General features: G+C 48.4%; 1 protein-coding gene across 3 annotated transcripts in view; it reads right to left on the bottom strand.

Moving 5' to 3' along the window:
* The window catches only part of DPYSL3 (dihydropyrimidinase like 3), a 50,103-nt gene that overhangs the window by 17,253 nt on the left and 8,141 nt on the right, over positions 1 to 24,709 (bottom strand). The window contains exons 1-4 of one of the 3 annotated variants that reach the window (XM_062587640.1): positions 14,119 to 14,244; positions 5,419 to 5,507; positions 2,736 to 2,920; positions 307 to 471 (exon numbers count right to left, since the gene is read on the bottom strand). In XM_062587640.1, the coding sequence (XP_062443624.1) occupies positions 307 to 471; positions 2,736 to 2,920; positions 5,419 to 5,507; positions 14,119 to 14,157 (478 nt within the window). In that variant the 5' untranslated portion in view covers positions 14,158 to 14,244. Of the gene's footprint in view, positions 1 to 306; positions 472 to 2,735; positions 2,921 to 5,418; positions 5,508 to 10,164; positions 10,186 to 14,118; positions 14,245 to 24,709 lie in introns of those variants that run through there. The other 2 variants (XM_062587641.1, XM_062587639.1) reach the window with 2 other exon arrangements.

A 24,709-nucleotide genomic window follows, 5' to 3' on the forward strand; every position in this document is an offset into this window, starting at 1 on the left:
CTGACATTTTGTAACAATATTTTGACTTTTGTCCCAGGATTGCACAGTACTTCAGAAAAACAGTGAAATAACCCTCTCAGCCTCCCCCTCTCACCACCTACGACCATCCTTGCAGTTCGTAGGCAACAAGGAAGATGCATCTCTGCTTAAGCTGACAGTGAGATGCCGGCAGGCGGGGACATGGCCCTGCCTTGTGCACCATCCGCAGCGCTGCACGGACCCTGCCACGCTGCTGCCGGACCGGCGAGTCCAGGGGCAGGCGCAGACGACAGCGATGATCAGTGGGGGAGATGGCGCATAGCGAACCTTTTTCCTTGACCACTGTCTGCACTTCCTGCTTGACGCTGTCGTTCCAGTGGGTGATGTCCACATGCAGGGAGTAGTCGCAGCAGGCCTTGCTGTCAGCCCACTCCCGCCACTTCTCGTAGGCATCCGCCAGGCTGGACTCCGGCTCCGGGAACACGTGGTCCACTGGAGAGGACACAGCAAAGGCATCAGGGAGGGCACTCCCAGCCCCAGTGGCCACAGCTCCTCTACTAGTTAGCCCGCCCCCGATGCAGACCCTGCTGCCTCTCTGCAAGTCACAGGGCACCTCCAAGATCCCAGAGTTGTCTTCTGAACTGCCACACACTACAGGTGAAATAGAACATTGAGGCAGCTCTGAAGAGGTCCCCTGCCACCTCCACGATTTGCTTGGACTCTTCCAAGTGCATTATCGGAAAGTAAAGGCTCTGTGTGTTTCCTTAACAGCCTTTGGCACAGCACCAGGTGCTTTTACAGGCTACTGCTGAGAAACCAGCTGAAAGCTAAAGGGCCTTGTCCTTCCTCACCCCTACTTCCACTCTATTAAAATGTAGTGTTCTCCCACATTGCAACACTAATGCACCTTTTATTGCCCATGATGTAATCCTCACACCCTGCCACAATCCATTTTACATAATTGTTTCTTTTTCTTTCTTTTTTTTTTTTTTTTTGCCCACAGAAAAAAGAGTGAGGGGAGAGCAAGAAACCCATTTCTTCACTGAAAGGATCCACAATTGCTCTTGCATCCCATGAAACTCTGCAAAGTGCAGATAGCTGTAACCACTGCACAGGCAATAAAACCTGGATTATAAATCAGCCCACATCTGTGGCATTCTCCAGAGAAGAACCTAGAATTCCCTTTCCTTTTTAGTTAGCACTGTTTATTTCTCTGAGCAGTGCAGGATACTGGGCTATTGCTCTGTTCCTTTGCTCGGAGTCATCTGAACACACTGCCCTATTTTTACGCAATAGAAAAAAAATCTATATTATGTCATTGTTCCTTCTTGAGGTTCTCAGGGGCATCAGTGGCTGCAGACACTGGAACACTGCAGAACGCAGGATCTGCAGCTGGGCAAAGAGTCCCATGCAAATCTCTTCCCCAGCATTTCAGTATCACAGAAAAGTCCCAAATCTCATCCTGTGCCTCATTCTCTAGTCTACAGAGAGCTGAATTTCAAAACCTTGTAAACGGAGGCAAACTGCACTTGCTGTTACACTGAACTCATACTTCAGTCCCTGTTTGTACTCAGCAGGGCCAGAGATCACTGAAAAGATGAGCACACTCTCATGAATCTTTAAAATAAACACCACCAAGAAAAACACACAGAAAAAGAAACAACTGGGCAACATTTCAAGTGTTCAACAACAACAACAAAAACCCTTAAGACTGAGGAGTTTCACCTGGATTGGGGTTTTACTGCAAATGCCTTCCCCAGCTCAAAACAAGAGCACGTCCAAATTGCAGTGCAAAAAGCAATTGGATGAGGGCTAACAAAAGCAATATCCAGCATTGGCAAAGCTGGCCCACATTTGCACTGTCATTCTTACATACACCCTGCCTCCCTCCCCAAGCCTCACTCTGGTAAGAGAGCAAAATTTGGACCTTCATTCCTCAGTCTCTCCAAGAGAGCTTTCAAGGTGTCCTACACTGCACCCCGTTGTTTACTGTTACCCAGTACTCAAGTAGAAGAGTACTGATGCACTGAGTTTTCATGTTTCAGGACCCACTGGCACATTTCATCCATTCATCAAGAAAATTTACCTTCAGGGCCCTCCCTCTTTACTTCAGATGGATGAAAAGATATCAGTGTTCTGCTCCAGCCAGACCTGCCCTGCCACAACTTGCTGGTAGCAAAAAGCAAGGGTTGCACACCAAACTGCATTTTTTCTTCCAAACTCTTTTCTATCAGAGATGCTAGCAAGGCAGGGAGAAATGTGGGATGTCCTAGCAAGTAGAGCAAGCACCCTTGACTGGGTCTCTGCAGGAGATGGATCTCAGATCTCAGCCATTTGCTTGCAAGTTTCTGAGCTCCCAGAGGGGCTCCCTTTCTCAACCCTTCTCCCCTATTTTTTTCAAATCTCAGATATGTTCCTGTTCCCAATTTACTGCGACATGTCTCCTGCACAGTCAGAACCACAGTAAGCTGTCACACATCTTTCTCCTTCCTCCAAACTTTCCCCTAGATCTTTCTTGTCAGTTGTCATCTCTGTCCACTCCCACTGCCCCAAGCAGGAAGTCCAACACACCTCTCTTGGACTGTACTATCTCCAACTTCTTAAAATAATTGAAGAAAAACCTCTGCACAAAGCACAGAAGCCAACATCAAATAGATTGCATATCTAGGGTACTGAATGTAGCAGTGCTTTAACTGCCCTCGAAAACACATCAGCCTGCTGCGGGCTGCCAAAAAGAACCTGCCTGAGGCACTCACTGATCATAGTAGTTCCACCAGCCAGGGCTGCTTTTGTCCCTTGGAAGAAATCATCCACAGCTGTCATCCCTTTGTATGGCATCTGCAGGTGAGTGTGCACATCGATTCCTCCAGGGATCACCATCTTCCCATTGGCTTCTATGGTTTTGACCCCTCCAGGGACAATCAGATTGTCTCCAATTTGCCTGATGAGATCACATCAAAATGGTAAGTCACATGCCAAAAAAACAAAAAGGGGGGAAAAAAAAAAAGAAAGAAAAAAAAAAAGAAAAACCAGCAACAACGCAATTAAGCAACAGCACCTGGGGAGTGGCCAAGGCCAAATCCCTCTACCCAGCAGAAACGCTCCGCTCCTTCCCATTCCCATACCAGGGCTTGCAGGTACCAACACAGTGAAGCCACTGTGCAGCAAAACACAGGATCCTCTTGTCTGCTTAAAACTACAATTTGCACAGTCTGGGGCAGGCTACCATCTGTCAAACTACTTTAGTAGTGTCTGTAATGGCACCTGCTGTCTGGGACAGGCGCTGGGTTGGGGTAGCTGGGGTGTGTGATCTGATGGGCATGCAGATTTCTGCAGTGTATTATAAGAAACTTCTAGGACACTTCATGCCTAGTCATCTCAAGAGTTAGAAATCCCCAGGATTCCTACCAGTGTAATGGTTCTACCTGATTGCCCAGGGTAGATGTTCATGAAATCCCTCACATCAGCCCTGCTTCCAGGAGACCATGCCCCTGATCCCTCCTCTCTCCCAGGCCTTCTGCCCACCTTAAGTAAGGCTCAAGTTGGAGGCTTATGTATAGAGAAAGATGATTTCCCAGCATAATGCCACAGCTGCTAGGCCAGTCCAGGGCCTGTCAGGGTTTTGTAATTCTGACCATAGAACTAAGTCTCAAGGGTAAAGAAAAGCCTTGCTCTGGGGAGCTGACAAGAAGTTCATAAAGTGCATGGACACAGCTGGCTGCCACATTTAGGGGCTCACTGCAGAATCTGGAAGGACTGTGCTCGCTGTTCCAGAATAGTGCAGAAAGAAGCCTTCCTGCTCCAGGACCTTCCCTTTCATATTCTGTCCTTTACACACCTGAAGGACCTCTTTGCTATCAGCAGGGCCATGCTGTAGTGAAAGCAGCTAAAATCCTAAGTACCTAAAAATACCTTCTGAGAACAGTAAACTTGAAATGCTTCAATATACATGTACTCATAACTTAAAATACTCTTATTTGTAGTCCTCTAGAGTTTGTGATGTTCAATCACATGACATTCTCCTCCCTGAACAAGCCCAGTTCTCCTGCTGGCCAGGTGACCTGAATCTCAGGACTTCCTTCACTCAAAACTCCCCCACACCTCAATCCCTTTATCTGCCCATATGTAGTGCTCAGCCTTCAAATCTCTTCTTTCAGAAATCCTATTTTCATCAAGCCTTCCTCAGTCTTCCTTGATAAATCAAGATAAAAGACAAATTGGTTTTAGGGGGAATTTCTGGTTTCCTAGGCACAGTAGGGAGTATCCTACATTTCCACAAGTAAATAAGGAGTATACTACACTTCCACATTTCATTCATTCAGCCTTAACCAATCTACTTTGTTTATTTCCTTAAAAAAAAACAAGCATTCAGTAGACAGAACTGCTTACTGTAGTGTCTTCATGGCAATAAACAACAGCTCTTTGTACCTTTTTTATTAAGATGATGCTATCATCTTAATACAGAATTCAAACTGTTCACTGTATTCTTACAAGAATTCACAGGTGAGTGTACTTCACCTCCAAGGCAATGAAATTCTGTGACCTCCAGGTTGCAGATGAGGTTAAGTCATTTAAGTCATTTGCCCAAGGATACCAAAAAAAAAAAAAAAAAAAAAAAAAAAATCTGTACCACAGGAAGACCTGAAGCTGACTCTGTTCCATGCCCAGATACCATTGCCAGTCTATCAAGATTGCTCTTGTCCATAAGCTTAAAGCAGCCTCATAAAAATACAACCTCTCTTCTTGAAAATTATTTCTCTACTGCTGAACTTAAAAAAAAAAAAAAAAAAAAAAAATCTATCTTGGGAAAGCTGAATAGTTTTCTTTTACCATAGAACAGGTAATGTTTTTCAAGTTCTCCTGCTATACGCTATCACAGTTCTTTGAATTCACCCAACTTGGAGTTAGTCCCAAGTACCACATTTGAACTACAGCCTTTAAACAATGGAGTTATTACTGCACCTCTGTAACACAAACAGAAGACTGAGAGACTCAGAGGTTTGCCTGCAAAAATCTCAAAGATGTAGATGACCTGCAGCACATCACTGTCCTTGTTAGTGCTAATAAATGGAATCTTGTGTACTGTTATTCATGTTGATTCTGTTAATCTGGGGCAAAAGAGCAGCCAAAGATAAATTTTGTTCCCAGTGGAATTAGATACTACTCTGTTGTACAATGGATGCTGTGTCATGAAATCACCATCCTGACTGCAATTCAGTCACTAGAATTACTGTATAAACATGTCATACAATCATATACATGCCCACAGACACTGCAGAAGAGTTGAGCCTCTAACCAGAGTGGGTTGGGCAAAACTATTAAGTCTTACCTGTTGGTAAGCTGGGTATAGACTATCTCCACAAAAAAGTCAATACCATTCAGTCTGAAGCTGACTTAATGGGAGGTGAAGACAATATGCTATGTAAATCCCACACTTACTTTATGAGACCATCTTCCATGTAAATATCAGCATAGAATGACTGGTCATCATTGACTATTCTCCCTCCTTTAATAAGGAGACGATCACTCTGAGAAGGGAAATAAAAATAAAGTAGTCATCAGTACTAGGCAATACAAGCATGTCATGCACTTCTTACCTGCTAGTACAGCACCTTTCCTGGAAGCTTCCCAATTGCATTAGACAGCTCACCCTGAGAGTGGATACTGCAGAAAGTTCACATCTGTACTGATGCTTAAAACAACAGGAAGGGCAAGAATTGAAAATGTATATCCATAGGGCTGTTTCTGTATGAAATAGGTGTTGCCAGAAATACCATGGAAAGGAAATGAATATAAAGGAGAAGCTCTGGGGACTCAGCAAATGTTTCTAAAACATACACAACAGAATTGAAAAGCTTCCTAGACCAGGTCATTATGAACACAATTCTTCAGGCAGCACAAACCACATAGCAGTATTCAGAGCAAATTTGTTATCAAGGGCACTCCTATGTTCTTAAATCTTATCCAAATACCATACAAAGTAAGGTCTGTTAAAAAAAGACAATTTATATAATCTCTCATCTATTAACACCTTGCAAAGACCACCAACAGACACTTACTGGTAGCCCTGAAGACAATGTGTCTGTTGTTGGAATCTGTCCCTCCCATACAATACTCAGAACAGTCCTTCCACGGTAATGCTGTTTTACAGCTTCATAGACCTACACGAGGAGGTACCAAGCTGTCTCATCACTTATCACATCTATCACAGAGAACTTTCTCTGTTCTCCTGCCCAAAAATGTAAATGACCAGCTGCTTCCTCCAAGGCAGCACAGCCTGGCTGCCCACCGCCAAGACAAAGGAGTGCCATCCAAACTAGAATTGTTCTTACCGCTCTTCCTGTGTTCACGCTTTTGGATCTGGGCAACCCAGCATATACTGACGGGATAAAAACAGCTGCTGTCTTAAGTAGCAAATTTAAGTCAAAACCAGTAAGAGCTGAGACTTCGTTTGGAAATACTCAACCTTTTCAGCAATTCTGAACCCCTGAGAACAAATGAGTTACTAAATGCACGTTTGGGATGGGGGTTTCATTGGCTTTGCACAGCTCCGGCAAACATGTTCGAAGGTCTTTTTAAAACAGGACTTCTACTATTGCATAGGCTTAAAATTCAGTTTCCTTTGGACTAATTTACTATAATACTACAGACAGCAGAGAGATAGTAAAGGTACAACATATAAAGCTGAGGGAATTCTGCAGCAAAAATCAGCTAAGATTGAATTGACTTCAGTGCAGCATATGAAATGACTGGGATAAAACTTCTGTGTTCACTGAGGAGGCGGAAAGTGATCCAGGAATTAGCTACCCCAAAGGAGAAGAACCTCCTGACTACAAACCACTCAGTAAGTGACATCCGCCAGGCAGGGACTGTACATGGGTGGATTAAGTGCAGAGAGCTTCCTACATCAACCAGTCTGCAATCAGCATGGTTTAAACGGGACGCTTCTGGGGCCAAGACAAGAGGAATATAAAGGCAGAGGCCCTGCCATTCTACCTCCCTCTGCACAGGTACGAATACCAGCTGCAGGTAGCACAGGTGCAGACTGCCTGATCTCACATGAGACTGCCAGGGATTCTGGTGGTATGAGCCATTTTTCCTGCTCCAGAGAATATAGTCTTTCCAACCATTTCTGATGCCTCTAACAACTCTCTAGCTTTCAAGCTTCCCTTACCTTCCTCTCAGCTCCCTCAGGTACCTACAGCATAGGTTTTGGCATCTGCAGGTGGTACAGGTCCCCCTCCACAGCCAGATCCTGGACCTAAGCAACTTCAGCAGGGCTCACCTGTCAGGCTTACTCTGTGAATGCTCTTGCACAATTAATTCATCTGCAGGGAAGTGGGTTTGTTCTTTATCCACTGCCCCAAGGGTGAATTATGAAAATATCATCACAGCAATGGTAATTTACAACCTACATCCCGGTAATAGGATGTGAGCGAATCCCCTCATGTCACTGCAGCTTATAACCACCAAAGCCCTGATATCTATGTGTGTTTTTATGGCACTTTCATTCACGTACTGTTGAGACAAAGAAAATGGTTGGGGAAAGGACTATAGCAAGCGGTGCTCTTATCCTGGGCTGCATCTTCATCCGGGTAGAGAGGAAAGAGCGCTCAGGAATTAGTCACGGTCTCTGCTTATTTAGCATGCAGGGCCTTTTCCACCCTTACACTGATAACCAGTGACTTGAGTCCCAGCAGTTGAGACATGCCTTCCACACTCAGCACAGCTTAACACAGATTGGGAACTTAACCTCCCACCAGGAAAAACAAACAGCTAAAGCTGTTACCCTCTTCCCGTCCCAGCCACAGTCCTCCCCACACAGACAGACTCAGAGCCCAGCTTCCCCGCTCAGCTGATGAGAGCCAAGGCATCAGACGCAGGGGTCCGTCAGGGCAGTCCGTGTCACGGGATGGCTCTGGAAGCAGGGACACGTTGCTGGCTGCAGACCTCCCCATGCAGCTCCAAACAGCCGACTTCTGACAGATCACAATCTCTGAAGAGATACTAGCCCCAGCTAGACACCTACTAAATCACTAACACCTTTCACTTGCGCATGTTGTCCTGATTGACAGTAAAGGTAGGAGCACAGCTGGGCACAGGATATCCCCAGTGCCTTGGGTTTTAGGGCAGCTCTCAAAGTCAGCGCTATGCATCTCAGATGTGCACACATATGGAGCCAGCAGTGCTCAGCTTTGGGACCTGAGGATCCTCAACCATCCCTGAATGGAAATGGATGCTGTTGAGCAGTCACTTTTTCTTCTCCTCTCCAGCACAAGGTACTTACGGGCTCCTTTGTTTTGCATCTATCCAAAAGTTATCTCACTAATAACAATGTCATTTTAAGTTCAAAAAACTCTAGAAGTATGAAGTGTAATTGCAACCAGTAGCTTATAGACTGTAAATCATAGGGGGAAGATAACCAAGTCACAGCTCCTATGCATGCAAGTGAACAGCATTAAAGCAACACCGCAAGAAACATAGATAGACGTTACCATGCAACAATATCAGGAATAATCCCTCTCCAGAAGCCCTCTGGTGATAATCATGGATAAATTGTTACATGTATTTTTATGAACAGGGTTTAAGTGTGTGATTGCTCTTTTCTCTTCCATGCTCACACATCTCACACCTGATGGAGGCATTTCTCCCAAGTTCTCCTGTGGACACCAGAACCTTAACACACACCAAACTTCCACAGCAAGACTCAGTTTTGTATTAAGTCACTTACCAGAAATAAACAGTATAAACAGCCCTTTGGGCTGAACTATCTGGATTCCCAGTGCCAGTGTTCAACCTGTTTGTAGAAACTAAGAGAGGAGGCTAGGTCTCAGATTTATCGTTAAGTGTAATAAAAGCCTCACAGCTATCGCTTGTTAGTAAGGAGCAATAGGAAAGGGCAGTCAGTCCTGTGTCAACAGTTCCCCAATAACATACTTGTACTTCCAGGGCCCACTGGAACTACTGGCAAAGCCCTGTGGGACAGACATTGCCAGGACACAGAAGAAGTATCTGCTCCTTGCTCTGCACAGGGGAGTTGCTGCTGCTGCTGGGAGGATCCACGAGCTGATGACAACTTGCTAGACACAAACATCCCAGCTACAGGCTGCACATGGGCAAGGAACAGAAGGAATTTAGAGTTTCTAAACAAAGGAATCATGCAGAGATGGGAGAAGTAGTGTGTTTAGTGCTGAAGTGCTGAGCTCCTAAGAGCATTTTGTGAGAGAACAAAAATATGCACATAAAAAAAAAACAACCAACCACAAACATCGGATTCTTTTGGCTGAGTTTCACATAACCATATTTTGAGTACTTGTCATATAATGATTTTTTTCCATTAAGGAGGACAACTTTTACAAAATATATATTTTTTTACTTTCTACTTAGAACTTTTTAATAGATTCTGCATTTCATTTTTGAGTGTATCCAGAAAAACTCCTGCAGCATGACATACTCGGAGCACAGCTGCCTTGGGTTAGGGCATGAAATCCAGACACCAGCACAGACACCTACTAGGGCCCAACAAGACAAAAAGCAGCAGAAAAAGTGGAAGAAACGAAACGTCACCTCTCCATTTCTGCTTGAGCTGGTATCTAAAGCTCTGTCCTCCCAATATGTACTACTAGATGCTCATTCTTTAGTTAGAGCAAATCAGGGGCCATGGTTAGAAACACAGGGAAGACGATCCTTCTTTTTACATTTCAGCCAGGTGTACGCAAACCTTCTCCCATATACCTGTATAACCCATGCCCTGGCAGACTCTCCTTGGCTTCACCACTGCAGAAAAATAAGGGTCTATCTGCCCCGATCCAGCAGCACGATTGGGCCTCTTTTTTGTCTTATCCCTGCCTTGTAAACCTCACCAGACTTGCCTTCCCAGACAGCCCCTGGCATTCATTTTTGCTAGTGTGCAGAAACTCCAGCAAATGCTGGTGATGCACCCATGCCTCCCCCATTCTGGCTCCTCAGACAAGAGGATGCAAAGGGTGACAGGCACAAGTGTCACAGGGAGCTGGAGAGAGTGATATTTGACAATTACTGAATAAACTGTCAATATGAACTAGGAAAACATGGCTGCACACAAACACGAATGGCCATTTTGTGTGTGATGGCCTGCTCAGTGCTAACTCTGTTAGTATACAAATCAAATTGTTAGCTTCATTACGGCTGGAGCATGAACGAGACCTTCATTCAAGGGGATCAGGCTCTGCCTCAGGATCTTCCCCAGGCCTGGCTGCCAGACACTCTCCTCTGTTCACACTAGGAGAGAAGGGCTATATTAGTTCCCACTCATTAGCTGCAAGGAAAAAAATAAAATAAAATAAAATAAAATCCAAATGACATCACACCTACAGGCTCTGGTATTCTCTAAGGATACATCTAGATGTAAAGCAGGGAAGGAGGAGAGAGGATGAAAAAGAAATGGTTATAAGCAAACAGGTCTGACTTAATATACAGGCTTCTGCAGCATGTTCCTCCGGAGCAGCCTCAGATTACAATAAATGCACTGTTTCCCTTACCAGAGCTGTCTGCGCTTCTCCGCATCTGCCCAGTCCCCTGCCAGCCTGTGTCAGGCTGTGTTATTAACCACCACAAGCAGACGGGGTACTTCCCCGCAAGGCCATGCAGGGAAGCATCCTTCTAGCACAGTTCTACCAAAACCTGGTGGGACCATCACCAGCCCCAACACCTCTGCCCCAGGGCAGCTCTTGGTGCTCAGCCTTCTCTGTTCCTCTGCTTGTTGGCATTTGGAATCAATGATAAGAAGCTTTCAAAACCATCATCCATTCCCTCCTGTCCAACACTGTGCTCCTGCCACTCTTAAGCATCATCTGATCACTTGAGATCCCAAAATATCAGGGGGGCTCTAAACATTTCTCAGTGTGATGCTGCAAGGGGAAGGGGAGGCAGTAGCTTCCAGAAGGCAGCTGAGTCCAGCCAAGAACAGCGCTCACCTTGTTCACAAGGCACAAGGGTATAATTAGTGTTGCATGAGAGCAGGTGTGTGGTTTCACTGCTCTTTCCCTTGTAAAAGAGGAGACGATTGCAGCACTCTTTCATCAGTAGCTGGATGACTCCTCCTTAAACAGAGCTCTTGCTAATGCGTCTCATGGCAGCATGGAAAGGCCCCTGGCTGGAAGGACAGAGATGGCTGGTCTTTAACCACCCTTGCTCACTCCCCATGGTCTACATAGTAAGCAATATTAGGCTAACGGCTGCTCATTAACCGAAATCTGGCTCGTCACATGATTGAAGCTTTCCTCCCCATTCCTGATATGAGATGCTAGCTGTCTCTGTGCAGACCTTGTTGCTTTATAAGCACCAGAGACACCCCTGCCTATGGGCCATGATGAGCTGGCTGAAAGAGATGGGCATAGCCCACACCATGAAAAGATCTGGGAACTCAATCTATCTGGGATAGGAAAGGTTTTTTGTGATCAAAGCACAAAGACCAGGAGATTCTGATTCAACCAAAAAGCTCTATTAATAGTTACGTTTTGAAATCAGGGCAAGCTGCTTTCCCCCTTTGATACTGCACTTCTCCTTTCACAGAGATAGGAAAACATATTGTGGACAGCAGGGGAGGAAATATTTTATCACACAATAACCAAAGAAAGTGAGCTAGTAGGTCTTTCAGTAAAACAAAAGGTTTGATATGACTTTTTTCCGGAGCCGGGCACCCAAGTATCACCATGCATCTGGCAAGCAACACTTCATTTGCTGGTCTGATCCACCCTGACTACCTAAGGCACAATGAAGAGCAACGCACAAGGAGGTTAAGTAGTCACTCTGACAAAGCCAAAAGATTATCAGCTTCCCTACCCTCCATTTCCATGTCCTGCCCACATCACATCAGATACGCCCAGTCTTCAGTCTTCCTCCAGCCTCATACTGTCATGTGTATGTTTTGACCAGGCATTCCCAATTCAGGCAGGAAATGATTTCCACACCTGTGTATCTCACAAACGCACACACCCCTCAGTCCTACTCCTATCTTCTCCAATAGAAGCCCTTTCTCAGAAAAAAACAGAACTTGCTGCAAATAGATCCATCAGGCAAATTCTAATTTTCTAGAGGTCTGTCAGACACTTGCAATTAATTTTGACTGCAGCTCTGTTGTGCATGGAAAGAAATAGGAAAAGAGTGTTTGTGCATCTCCAGAATCACACCAGACAGTTCAAAAAAATAGCCATTGGGAAGTAAAAATACTCAGATTTCCATTACATCTTTCACAAAAGCCAATCCTGCCTGCTGCTTGGGTTACAGAGGCAAAGAAGACACTGCTCCCTGCGCTCACATGACGTGGTCCTCTACAATTGTGTCCCAGCACAAACCAGCTCCTGCAATTCTTGGTGTCCCCAAAATATCTCTGAGATATCCTATAGCCTAATGCCACAATACAGTCTCTAGGAAGTGCAACTCAGGTGACAATCTGCCATCCGTAAAAGTTGCTATGCAGCCTGATGTACAAAAATGAGATGGAAATCTAAGGAGGAATAAACAACCAAAACAATATTCAAGGGAGGCACAACTAGCAAAAAAGGCTTACGTCTAGGGAAGACACTGTAGCTGAGATTTTCCTTCTGACATACTATTAGAAAAAGACAAGACCCAAACCATGACTTCAGTTCTTCATTGCCTTCTCAGGAGCTCAAGGCATGGCTGCAGGCCATACAAGTTATTTGCCTGGAATTTCAGCGGAATCACCTCCACCCAGTGCACAGCTGGGCACCGTGCACCCAGCCAAAGGCAGGACCCAACGATAATGCAGAACAGGGTGAGCGTGTTGTCACAGCGCAGCAGGACTCACAGAGCAGAACATCTGTAATGCCAGCTACAAAGACACTGCTCATCCACAGCATTTTGAGCTACAGTAGCTGATGAAAAGATTTAACAGTGGGAAAAATACAGCAACGTGTGAGATTTTGTTAGCACTGAAGTCAGAAAGTTCCTGCTGGATTCCAGAGGAGCGGGAAGAGGCTCCACACAGCTCTATTACAAAGGTCCTTATATAAAAAGACACAGGGAATGGGAAAAATTCCACCTGCACAGTGATAATGCTATCACTGTGGTGCTCTAAGGATACAGAAAAGGCCAAATTTGTAAAGGTGTAATGCTGCTAATTAAAGCAACTAAATCAGTTGGGATGACAGAAGAATTTCTCTCTACGCTGCTTAATGGTCTTTGTGCTTCTCCGAGAGCATTTTGTTCGCACCTGTACAGTAAAGAGAATAATTAAGCTCGAGTGCTTTGTTTTTGCTTTTTCTCCTAGACGCCATAGCCATCCTAGGAAGAAAACCAAGAGGAAGGCTAAGTCAGAGGAACCAGCAAGGAGAGAGGAGGGTGCAGGCCACATCGGCGCTGAAAACGCTGCAGACGGGCGCGCGGCGCCCCAGAGGAGACGCGGATCCAGGCTCCTTCCCCGCGCCGGAGGCAGCGGGGTGCTGCCCCTGCACCGCGGCTGCTGTCCTCTCCTCCGCCCGACGCCGCGCCACAGCCGCGTGCCCGTTTCACGGCGCCAAGACACAACGGGGAGCGGCGCACGGAGGGGCTGTGCGCTTCGCTCCCGGCGCGCCGGGCCGCAGCTCCGCTGGGGCGGAGAGCGGCGGCCGCCCGCGCCCCGGGCCGCCGCCTCCGCGACGGGGGGTTTGGCCGCCCCGGCCGGCACCAGCGCCCGCTGCCCCTCCTGCGGGACGCGGCTTCAGGGCGGCCCGGGGATGCACCCCGACGGGGAGGGCTGTGGGGGGCCGGGGAGCCGCCCGGAGGATGGACCCCGGCGGGGGGAGTAACCCGGGGGGGGGGCAGCCCGGGAAATGGACATAAACGGGGCGGAGGGGGAGGGGGAAGGCGGCCCTGGACGGTGGACCCCGACGGAGGGGGGAGCAGCGCGAGGGATGGACCCCCGGGGGGGGGGGGGCAGCGCGGGGAATGGACACAGACGGGGCGGGGGGGGCGGCCCTGGACGGTGGACCCCGACGGGAGGGCCCGGGGGGGGCAGCCCGCGGCCCGGCCCCCACGCGGCTGCGGGAGCGGCGGCACCTGCGCGGGCCGAGGCGCTTTGTGTGGCGGCGCTGCCCCGGGCAGAGCCCGCCGGGGCCGCGGCTCCCGCTGCCGCTCGGCGGCGCGGCGGGCACTGACCGTGATGCGCGGGATGTTCTTCTTGCCCTGGAACGACATGGTGCCCCGCGGCGCCGCCCTGCCTGGGCGCCCGCTCCGCTCCGCTCCGCTCCGGCTGCGGCTCCGGCTGCGGCTCCGGCTCCGCACAAAGCAGCCCGCGCCGCCGCCCCGCCCCGCCCCGCGCCCCGCCCCGCGCCGCCGCCGCCCCGCCCCGCGCCCCGCCCCGCCCCGCCGCCACCGCCCCGCGCCGCCGCCACCGCCCCGCCGCCACCGCCCCGCCCCGCCGCCACCGCCCCGCGCCGCGCCCCGCCGCCACCGCCCCGCCCCGCGCCGCCGCCACCGCCCCGCCGCCACCGCCCCGCCGCCCCGCCCCGCCGCCCCGCCCCGCCCCGCCGCCACCGCCCCGCCCCGCCCCGCCGCCCCGCCCCGCCGCCACCGCCCCGCCGCCACCGCCCCGCCGCCACCGCCCCGCCGCCCCGCCCCGCCCCGCCGCCACCGCCCCGCCCCGCCCCGCCGCCCCGCCCCGCCGCCACCGCCCCGCCGCCACCGCCCCGCCGCCACCGCCAGGGGGCGACGGCGGCCAGCGCCGCGCGCCGGCACCGCGGGCCCCGCGCGCTGCCCCCGGGCGCTGCCCCGCCGCGCCGCGCCTGCAGGCTCCTCCGGAGCGCGGCACAGGAGCTGTCTCCAGCACATCCTGCTGCTGCACAACAGCTGACGGTGCTTCACGCATTAGCCAAATCTTACAGCTAAACCTGGCACAAATGTGATACTCTTGCTTGAAAAACAAACCACAGGACCTGGATGTCACCACTCAGCCCTTCCTTTGTCTCATTTTCCAGACCAAAACTTACACACAGTTTGCAACAGGGGCCTTCAGGGCCCTCTGCCTACCGGTGGGCACCTGGTCCTTGACACCGCACCTCTCCGCCAACGCTGCATAACCCACTTGGCTGCGGGGATGATTGCAGTCTGCCTGCCCAGAGCTCTACACTGCTGCAGGGGGTCAGCAGAGAGTCACACAACTAGCACTGAGCACCTATCCGGTGCTTGTTGAAGAGTTTAAGCACGTACATTGGTACAGCAGCCCCTCTTACCACAAGCTTTGCTATTTCTACTGGCTCAGTAATTCATCCCAAAGCTTTTAGTACTCAGAGAATTTGTTATTCTGTCAGCTGAAGCTCTCAGAATGTTTTACTATATACATATTTATTCTGAGTCCAAAAAGCCTTCATCAGCTTAAAGCAAAGGTCAACTGGTTCTCAATACCCTATTTATTGCTGCCAGCACTACTCAGGTATCTGCAAAATTGCACAGGCAGCCTGGCCCAGCTGGGCTACTGCCTCTGAAGTCCTGCTGCAGTCTCCCTTCCCACAGCTACAGGGCTGCTGCCTGCGAGCCTGTCTGCACCAGCAGTCAGCAGGGAAGGGCCAAGAGCCTCCCCCTTCCCTGGCAGACAAGCACGAGCAGAGCCACTGTCCCTAGGGCAGGGAGCAGGGCTGTGCTGGAGCTTCTGTGTCCTGGGATGGACAGGGTAGGACATCGGGTGCCTGACTGTTCTGTTCTTGCCACAGCACTGTGATGTTCCCAGGACAGGTTCTGGTCTCCAGTGAGATGAGGCTGGCTAGGACTGCAAAGTGAGAGACCCTCAGTCCCTATCCCCAAACCTCCTGAAACCTCACTCACCCATTTTCCAAAAAGTGTAAGAGCATCACCTTGCTGGGTGAGGCCATGTTATTTTGCCTGATATCAGTAAGGAAAAAAAAAAAAAAAAAAAAAAAAAAAAAAAAAAAAGCAGTTAATTAGTTAATAAAGGATCAATGACCATGCAGACAGATGCTGCTGACTTGAGCACTTGGACAGTTTCTTCAAGAGCTCAGTTTGCATCAGATCCTTGGAAGCTGGCCAGCCATAGTGATTTCAGAACCAGTTCCTTCTTTCAAAGGGATGCTCTTGTCTCCTAGTTGCTATGTGACACTCACATAAATACAAGGTAAAACATGCTGCCCTGTGCCCAAAACATTCAAAAGGGAAAGAGATGTTTTTTCCATAGGATCTCTTCCAGGTGCACTCAGTGAGGAATTACTCACATGCTTCAAAACATCCTCAACAAGAAGCACAGTCAATCTGAAAGTTATTTAAAGGTAGCAATATCCCTACAACTCAGAAAAACCTGGAGGGATAACATAGCATTAGATGTTTGTGGACAACCACCATGGTTGATAGAAGCATGTCAGGGAACACCACTGGTCTGAACAGAGCAAAAGGCAGTTGCTACTGCAAAGAATTTATCATCAAAACAAATCTGACAGCTCAGGAGCCAAGTTCAGCACTTGCCTGTAAAGATGAGGATGCTACTGACCCTCCTCCGGGGCAAAGGGTGAAAATAGGTACTATGAGTCCTACGTTTCTGTGATCAACAGCTGTTTTACAGGCAAGCACAACTCAGGTACAGTAAATATAACCAGTTATGAAATAAATCAGAGCTCAAATGCTGTAATGTTCAGCTGACCTATCGGGACAGCCTGTCCCTGCACATGCAGTCTCCTCCCCACTATACAAACTATTCTTTGCATAAAGCTATTCCCTCTTACCCACCAGTCAGGCTTTCAGGGTCTGAGGTACCTTTGGGCACAGGGAAACCAGGGATGGACACCCCATGGTCACTCTCTCCAGTGGAACACCTTGTGGGACATGGTGTCTCCAGAGGTTGGTTACCTGGAACACAGTCAGCCCTCCCCATTCCTACTCCAGCACACCACACACAGACCTTTAAACAAGCTTTTCTTGCATCTGTGTGCAGAGTCCCTGGAGAAAGAGGGCTGCTGACTCAGAGCTGTGGCTCTTTTTCTGTACTCTGTCTTCTCCCCATTGAGATCCATGGGGTCACCTTTATCTCCACGGGGGGAGTCCAGCTCCCTGTGGCAAGTGCTCACAACTGTTTGATGATCAAGATACCATGCTGTCAGTGCTGTTGGCTCCAGCTCTCCCAGCTGCTCCTGTTAAATCTGGGAGCCTGAGCTGGAGAAAACTGAGAAGAGAGCCCAATGGCCCAGTTATTGAAACACACCAACAATCATACTGGCTTTCGCACCATTTCCACCATCCACACCATCTCCCAGAGGCAAAACAGAGCTCTGCAGCCTTTTCAAACTCACACTCTGGAGCACACATGAATGAGGAGAATGTGAAGCTCAACTGTGCATGTTGGAGGCACAAGAGGTCTGCCAGAAGGGAGCAGGAGGCAGTCTCCATGTTGTATGAAGCAGGTGTGACAAGTTTTCCACAGCTGAGCAACTCCACACAGTTTTCTGCTGGCTAGAATATACTTTGGGGCTTTGGTAGTGGAAATGAGGGGAGGAATCAGCATATGTACAGGCTGAATCAAACTAAATATTTACATCAGGACTTAATGTTTTCAAGGAACAATGCAAAAAGTACTAAGTTATTACTATTAGTCTACTCCAATTGGATTACACATTTCTTGAGCAAAACAATCAATACTGATTTCAATCAGTTGCCCAAACTGACAAAGTTGGGTAATTATTCAAGCCAGAATTTATTTGCAGCCTTATTAAGGATTAGCAGAAGCTAGAGTAATTTTAGAACTTCATTCCCTTCTTTGTACTGTTCCAAGGCTACAGATTATGTCATCCACAAAATCCCTGTGAACCAGTACCAGAGGCAGTCTGACATAATGCTTAATGGAACTTAATGAAGGCTCTGGAAGAGCAGAAATCCTTGGAAAGGACTGTCTTTGAGCATCAGGGGCCCAGAGCTATCCCAGTGTGCCCATGGCAAATGCTGAAACAGACTCTTTAAAAAAACCACCAGGTTCCAGCTTGTTGTTTGTGGACAGCCAGAGGTTTGTGGAATACCTCTAAGCTGTGCACTAGAGGCAACAGAGAAGAACAAGTCTACTATCAGTTCACTTTAACCTACTATACAAGACTCCCAACCTCTGCTGGAAATTTTTAAGGATCCACAAACTGAAAACCACAGCCATGTTGTATTAGGACATATCATAATTTAGAGGCTTGGGAACTCTTCTAATTCCTCAAACTTCTCACTTTGCCCTCCCTTCTTAAAGCTCTGCATAATCTTATTCCATAGTTACAGGTCACAGTAAGGGATTCACAGCAATTTTCTTCCCGTTCAAGCAACTGAAATGCTGCAGTGGCCAGAAAGGGAGGGAGGCTGGAAGGGGTTGGTGGAGATGTTAACACAGTATTCATCAAGGGCTTGCTACCAGTTCCAGCCAAAAGACCCGACAAACACTCAATGGACTTAGTGAGTGATTAGAGCCTCATTTCTCCAGAGTAAGTCCACCTCAGGATAACCAGTGTTTGGAGACACAGTGGGGGTGCAGCTCAGGAAAGTGCATCCTGCTCCTGCCCATTTCGGGGCAGCTGTACTAGACAGGAGGGTCCAGACCCACCAGAGCGCTGGCTTTCCCAGGGCCATTTGCCTGAGAACAGGGCTGCATGCAGACTGTAAACAACCACTCTCTAACAGATCAGTTAAATGCATCACAACCATATAGCTATGTTTTATCTGGAAAAGTCTGCAACACTTTAATTATATTGTCCTAAAAGAAAAAAAAAATGGGAGGGGTAAAAAGAAAAAAGGAGGGGGGGAGAACATATTGAATTTCCAAGAATTGCATGGAGACAGGACTTCACATTTCAAAAATATCTAATCACAGCAGGACCTAATTCCTATCTTCGAAAGTGACCTAAACTCCTGGGCATGGATTTACCTAGGTGCCTAACTCTCCAAGGAAAATCAGCTCATTGCCTTAGGCCTAAATCCTGTAAGAATTCAGGCATGCTGAAAGTAAACCTGCCTTGGACTCTTAACTGTATCTCTCACTGCACACAAGGGGGTGTAATTTCTCATATGAGGTGCTTTTACAAACGTCCCCTAAAGTTCCCAATCAGAACAGGATTGCGAGGTGTCTGAGAGCCGAACAAAGCCCCAGACAGCAAAGGACTGACCCATGCCTGTATCAAAGCAGGAGTCTTGCACTCCCGTAACAGCTCCTGCACCCCACAGGACCCGTGAGGATGGATACACACACACAGGAAAGGCATTCAGGGGACGCAGAAGTACCACAGCTATTCCTTCCCATTGCCAGAAATAAATGAGGGTGAAGCCAAACATGACAAATGGAATAAGCTCCTATGTGCATATGAGCAACTGCTGCTTCAAGGACAATTAATCCAATTATTGCCTGACTCTGCAGAGTAACAAATTGCTCTCGACTCAGGGTGACTCAACAAGTGCTCTTCCTTTCCTAGGACTGGGTCCATGTACTGAACAACACCAAGGGCAGGAGCAGGAAGGGCAGCCGTTACCCTTGGGGGATCCCTGCAGCGGCTGGACCGGCTGCGCAGGAGGTTTCAGGAGCCTTTGTCAGGGCTGCTGAAGCCACTCGCTCCGCTCAGTGGTCCTGCTAATTTCAGCAGTGCCTGGCTGAGAAGTTTCACCAGTGCCAGCTCTGGCAGATAAATTGCCTGTCTCCAGCTCCTCCCTTAAAAAACATGAGAGAAATGAAGCGAGCAAAGCAGATCAGGACACATGCCTTGGTTTTATTACTGATTATATGTATTAACGATTCTCTGCCTCTCTCCCTCTCCACCCTGCACAAACTCTTTGGTTCCTGCTCCCTGCCTCCCTTCCCAGCTCAAGTCCTCCTTCCGTGTGCTGCCTGCCTGGCAAACCTCGGACAAGCCAGCCCAGCCAGAAGACGAGAACTGAGCAGAGAGCTCTCACTAGAGCTCACAGGGAGAGGTCCGGCGAGCCGCCGCGGCCCCTCGAGGCGGGTGGCCCCCTCCTCTCCCAGGGCAGGTGGCGAGGGCTCATCCAGCCTGGCTGGGTTTCCCATGGCAGGGGACTCCTGCAAGCCTGCGGCGGCAGGGCTGTGCCGAACGCAGCTTGGCGAAGGGCTCTCCGTGTGCAGGCTGCAGGTCGAGTGCCACACAGGGTTAACACGAAGGGCACAAGTCTCCCCAGGCTGACAGTTGGAAACACTCACAAGTTACTGCTTCCCAAGGCCACAGTATTTCAGGCTATTTCCCCTCATAACCCCAGCAGCCCCTCATGCATTGAAGAGCACAACTTTCCTGGGGTCAGTGGGGAGGAAGAACTGCAGAAACGATGCCCTTCAGAAAGCTTGCAAGCTCACAGCAGGAATGAAGGAGGAAAAAGACGGATGGGACAGACACACAACAAAATAAAAGCTGTCACTGGGTTTGCAGAACCAAAGAGTACATATCCACAAATATTTAATGTGTAAAAGGCCTCATGGGGGGACAAGTGGTTGAAACTTGGCTGCAGAAGTAGGATCCAAACTCACACAGCAACACAGGAAAGAACAAAAAGCAGCAGAGTACACAACCAGACTCGCAGGGAAAAACAAGGGTGCCGAGGGGGGGGGAGAGCTCCGATTTCCAGCAAGGAGACACACTGCTCTCTCTGACCAGCCCTCGGCCACAGCAGAGACTCCCGGCACCCACAAGTACATGCCAGGCACAGGTGCTTCTGCCACAGGATGTCACCTGCACGCAGGGCCAGCCCCAGCCTGCACGTTCCCATGCAGCCCCATGGCCCAGCCTGGCTGGGGACAAGTGCTGCCTCCCACCCAGCACCAGCACCGCAGTCCCAGACACAACAGCAGCACTGAAGGGTGCTGCTGCCCCTTCGCATCTTCTCCATCTTCCAGTGCCGCAGATAGCCCAGGCTCCGCAGCCTCCCAAGGAGGCCTACCCTGAGCACGGATACTGCTAAACAAGGAGGCTCTTGGCTAAACGGACGGTGATCCGGGGCACAAAACAAACACTTAAAAATATCTCCCAGGTTACAGCTGTGACCTGAAGGCCCTGCTGCAGGCTGCTGTGCTGCCACAGCAGAGCCTCCCCCCGCAAAAAAAAAGATGTGCAGGGATACCAAGGCCCTGCTGATCTTGCTGTGTGGCCTAGCTGCATGCCCGGCGGGGAGGGAGGGGGGATATGCTAATATCGCCAGCCAGGGGACTCCTCTAATTGGCAAAGGCCAGGACAGCCAGAGCTCACTTCCTGCATGGGTGGCTTCAGCACCAGAAGTGCCTGGCCATCACCTGAGCCAAATTCAGGTCCTTCCTCACTTCTTCAACATGTATATTGAGAAACAGGATTTTCATTGGGTTCAATTATTTCACCGTGATGTGAGAAATGCAATACGTTGTTTCCTTTCTCCACTTGTGTAGAACTTCTACGAAGCCTTGCTGTGCAGTGTGAACTTACTTTACCTCTTCCTAAAAAATACCTAAGAACTGTATCATTCTGCTTCCCCCTTACTGCTTTCTGCATCTTTACAGATACTCAAGCAAAATTTTCAAGTTTTAGTCTGCAACCAGGAACGGAATGAAGGCTTAGGGAATGGGGTTTTATTTGATTTTTTAAATGAAAGCCAAGTGCAACAAATACAATTGTAAGACAACTATGAAGAAAAACTTTCTAACTTCTGTAATATTAAGCACAAGAACATGTTTGTCCACGACAGGCCTAGGGATTCCTTAAAGCTTTCTCTACAGCTGTAGCCCCCAAGTTGTCTGACAATCACAGAAACAAGAGCAAAGTAGGATGTTCCAAGTGATCTCAGCTGCTGCAAAACAAAGAGAACACCGCATGCCTTACTTGTTTGCAAATCTCATTATTTTTTAACCAATCTCAATATTCCTGAGGCTTGGCACATGCCAGCACACTGATGATCCCATCCTTCTCACTGCAGTATTTTATGATACAGGCTGACACATCCTGCAGTCTCCACAGCAACACCTGAGATGGGACACTGAAATATCTGGATGTTGTAGTGCCTGTTGTAATGGGATCAATGGTGCAGTATGTCACGTGGGATGGCCCACATCACCGACCCACTGAGGATGCTTCCTCCTGCTGTAACCCTGGCAAGACTTGCACCCTTCTCTTCCTGCTGTACTGCATCTGGGCTAAGGCAGACCACTTGCCACTCAAGCTCATCTTTGGCAAAACTCTAGGGCCAAACCTGAAGGGAGATCACTTCCATTTCACACTTATCTCTCTCCACAGAGGAGCTTGGACTAAGCAAGAGCACCCGGATTTCCACTGCAATGAGTCAGTTCCCTCACAGAGGGAAGGGCCAGCCCAAGTTCATAAAATACAAGCACCTATTTTGTTCCCTCTTACATGTACAGCAACAAACAGAGCATCTGAGCTCTCTGCTCAGCACCGCTTCTTTCTCCCTCTCAGCTGAATGGAAACACAGGTTATAGGATCCAAATTCATTTGCTGTAAAATGGGCTCAACTATTTCCAGCAGAGATGGGAAAGATGCTGCTGGTCATGACTTGCAGTTGTGAGCCAGCCCAGCCAAATAAGCCAGTCGCTCCAGTTATATTTTCCATCCTCTCAGCCCTGTCTCCAGGAAGGCAGCCGGCATGTTTGTTTTTTGTTTCTTCCTCCCATTTCCTCCATCCATCCATAGCAACTGCTCCCTGGTGGAGAGGCTTAACATACTCCCTCATTCTCTTCTTTGCAGAGGTAACAACTGAAAGTGTCTGAGTTGGGAAAGCATTCACCCAAAGCAACAGAGGAAATGCAGCCCTGGCTGGCTTCTGTGGTGGCTCTCCTGGGTATTATAGTTGACTGTCCAGTGGCAAGCTATGCATCCACTCAGACCACCTCTGCGGCAGGCCACACACCCTGCCTAGGCCACAAGTTAAATGACTTTTCTGGGTCTCACACTACTTGCTTTCATCACCAAACCTCCTTGCTTTGACGCCATTTGTAATGAAAAAGCATGTTGGCTCAGCAGATGCAGGAAAGGAAAGAAAGGGCAGATGGTAAGCAGCACAGGAGAGTGAGGAGCTCAGGTCTGGAGAGGCGATGGTAAAGCTGTTCTGAGGGTCCTGGACATAAATAATGGTATCTCAAGTATCTGGGGATACGAACTAGTGACTTCTGTCTACAAGCTGTTTTCTTTAGTCTTAACTGTTTCATAAATTCAGTCAGATTATAAAATTAGCCAGTCCCACCTCTGTGCTTTCTGATTCCAAAACCAACCAGAAGTACTGTGTACCTCTTGTCTGTTTTTCATTATTTCTTCCACGCTTTAAGGAGTTGAGGCATCCTGGGCAATGCACTTAAAATTTCATTCTCCAATACCACTGACTTTACTCTGTTAATTCTTGTGCCTAAAAATTCCAATATGCCCAAGAATGACAACAGGCTCTCAGAGCATGTTTCCACATGCTACATTTCTCCTTCATCACCCTCCTCCCATGTTCTTGTAGCTGCAACTCACAAATAGGTCTTCCTGTTTCCACCTCATGTGTATGACATCTCCTGAGCAGAATTCACATCTTAGCCAGCCAGCCACTGGTATGGTTGATAGCAGTAACAAGTCTGCCCCATTAACTCCCATCAATACATCATCAGATCAATATTCTGACCTCTTAATCACCTTTGTGGATCTCTTTAGAGAGCTGGCCCACTCAACAGCATTTCTCTAGAACTGAGGTGAAGGTTCATCTTGCCATGCCAGACTCAGGACACTGCCTCTACATCCCTGGAAACTCAGCCCACACTTACCTTCTCACCACAGTGCAGACCAGTGAATGCTCAGACACTCAACTCTTCCTCTCGCCAGAGCTGTCATGGAGACAGTTTGCTAGGAATTCCATATCTACATTTTGTATTATTTTCCCCATTTCTCTTTGCTTGCACTCTTCCAGCTTGAATCTCATTTTGTCACTTCCAGCTCATATTTCTAAGTCCTCAAGACCTCTTTAGTATCATTGCTCCCCCAAGCTGACATTCATAATATCACTTTCACCTGAAAATGACTTGCTGCATACCTCTCTTCCAGATCATTAATAATGCTTCAGAAAAGAGCCGTTTGATGCAGATGCATACAACTTTCCACTAGACAATTCATATGCCTTCCCTTTAAGCACCATACATTTTTATATGAAACTGTATCATTAACTTTCTAGTCAACTTTCAAGTTCATGCCTCAGTGTTTGTGCCCAAGCTGACAGGATACAAAGAGGATGAGATCACTCAAAGTCACCTTCCTTTACAAGAGAATGACTCTTCTGGGCTATCCTGATCCATCCTTCCAGTGTGGAGAGGGATGGAGGCTAGCCAGAGCTTCTTCACTGTGGAACTTTAGTTTCCCTAGTGGGCATGCAGGACTGAGCATAACCTTGCTGCGGGGCGGGGGACTTTGCTATAGGACTGACTGACACAGGTCAGATAAGCTGGTGACCATCTTGGAACTGGTCTCGCACAAGAAGGGAACAGCAGAGTCACTGTTAAGAGGAACAAAAAAATTCCAAGCTACATCCCAGGATTTCCTCTGAATCTTTTGGAATATCTGTGTCTTGAAAGTTCTCTGTCTGCTGGCAAAACAATATATTAGGAAATTAAAGCCTCCAAAAGCCCAATCCATACTGCCAGTGAAATGCTTAATGTGCATTAGAGACAAATATTCCTCCCACCCTGCAGATAAGTAGAGCTGGGATTGTTCTGTTTTGTTGGAGATAACTGACATCTCAGATTTTTAAAAAAAAAAAAAAAAAAAGAGAGAGAGAGAGA

This window comes from Rhea pennata, chromosome 14, assembly GCF_028389875.1.
Source record: "Rhea pennata isolate bPtePen1 chromosome 14, bPtePen1.pri, whole genome shotgun sequence".
NCBI classification, from domain to species: Eukaryota; Metazoa; Chordata; class Aves; order Rheiformes; family Rheidae; genus Rhea; species Rhea pennata.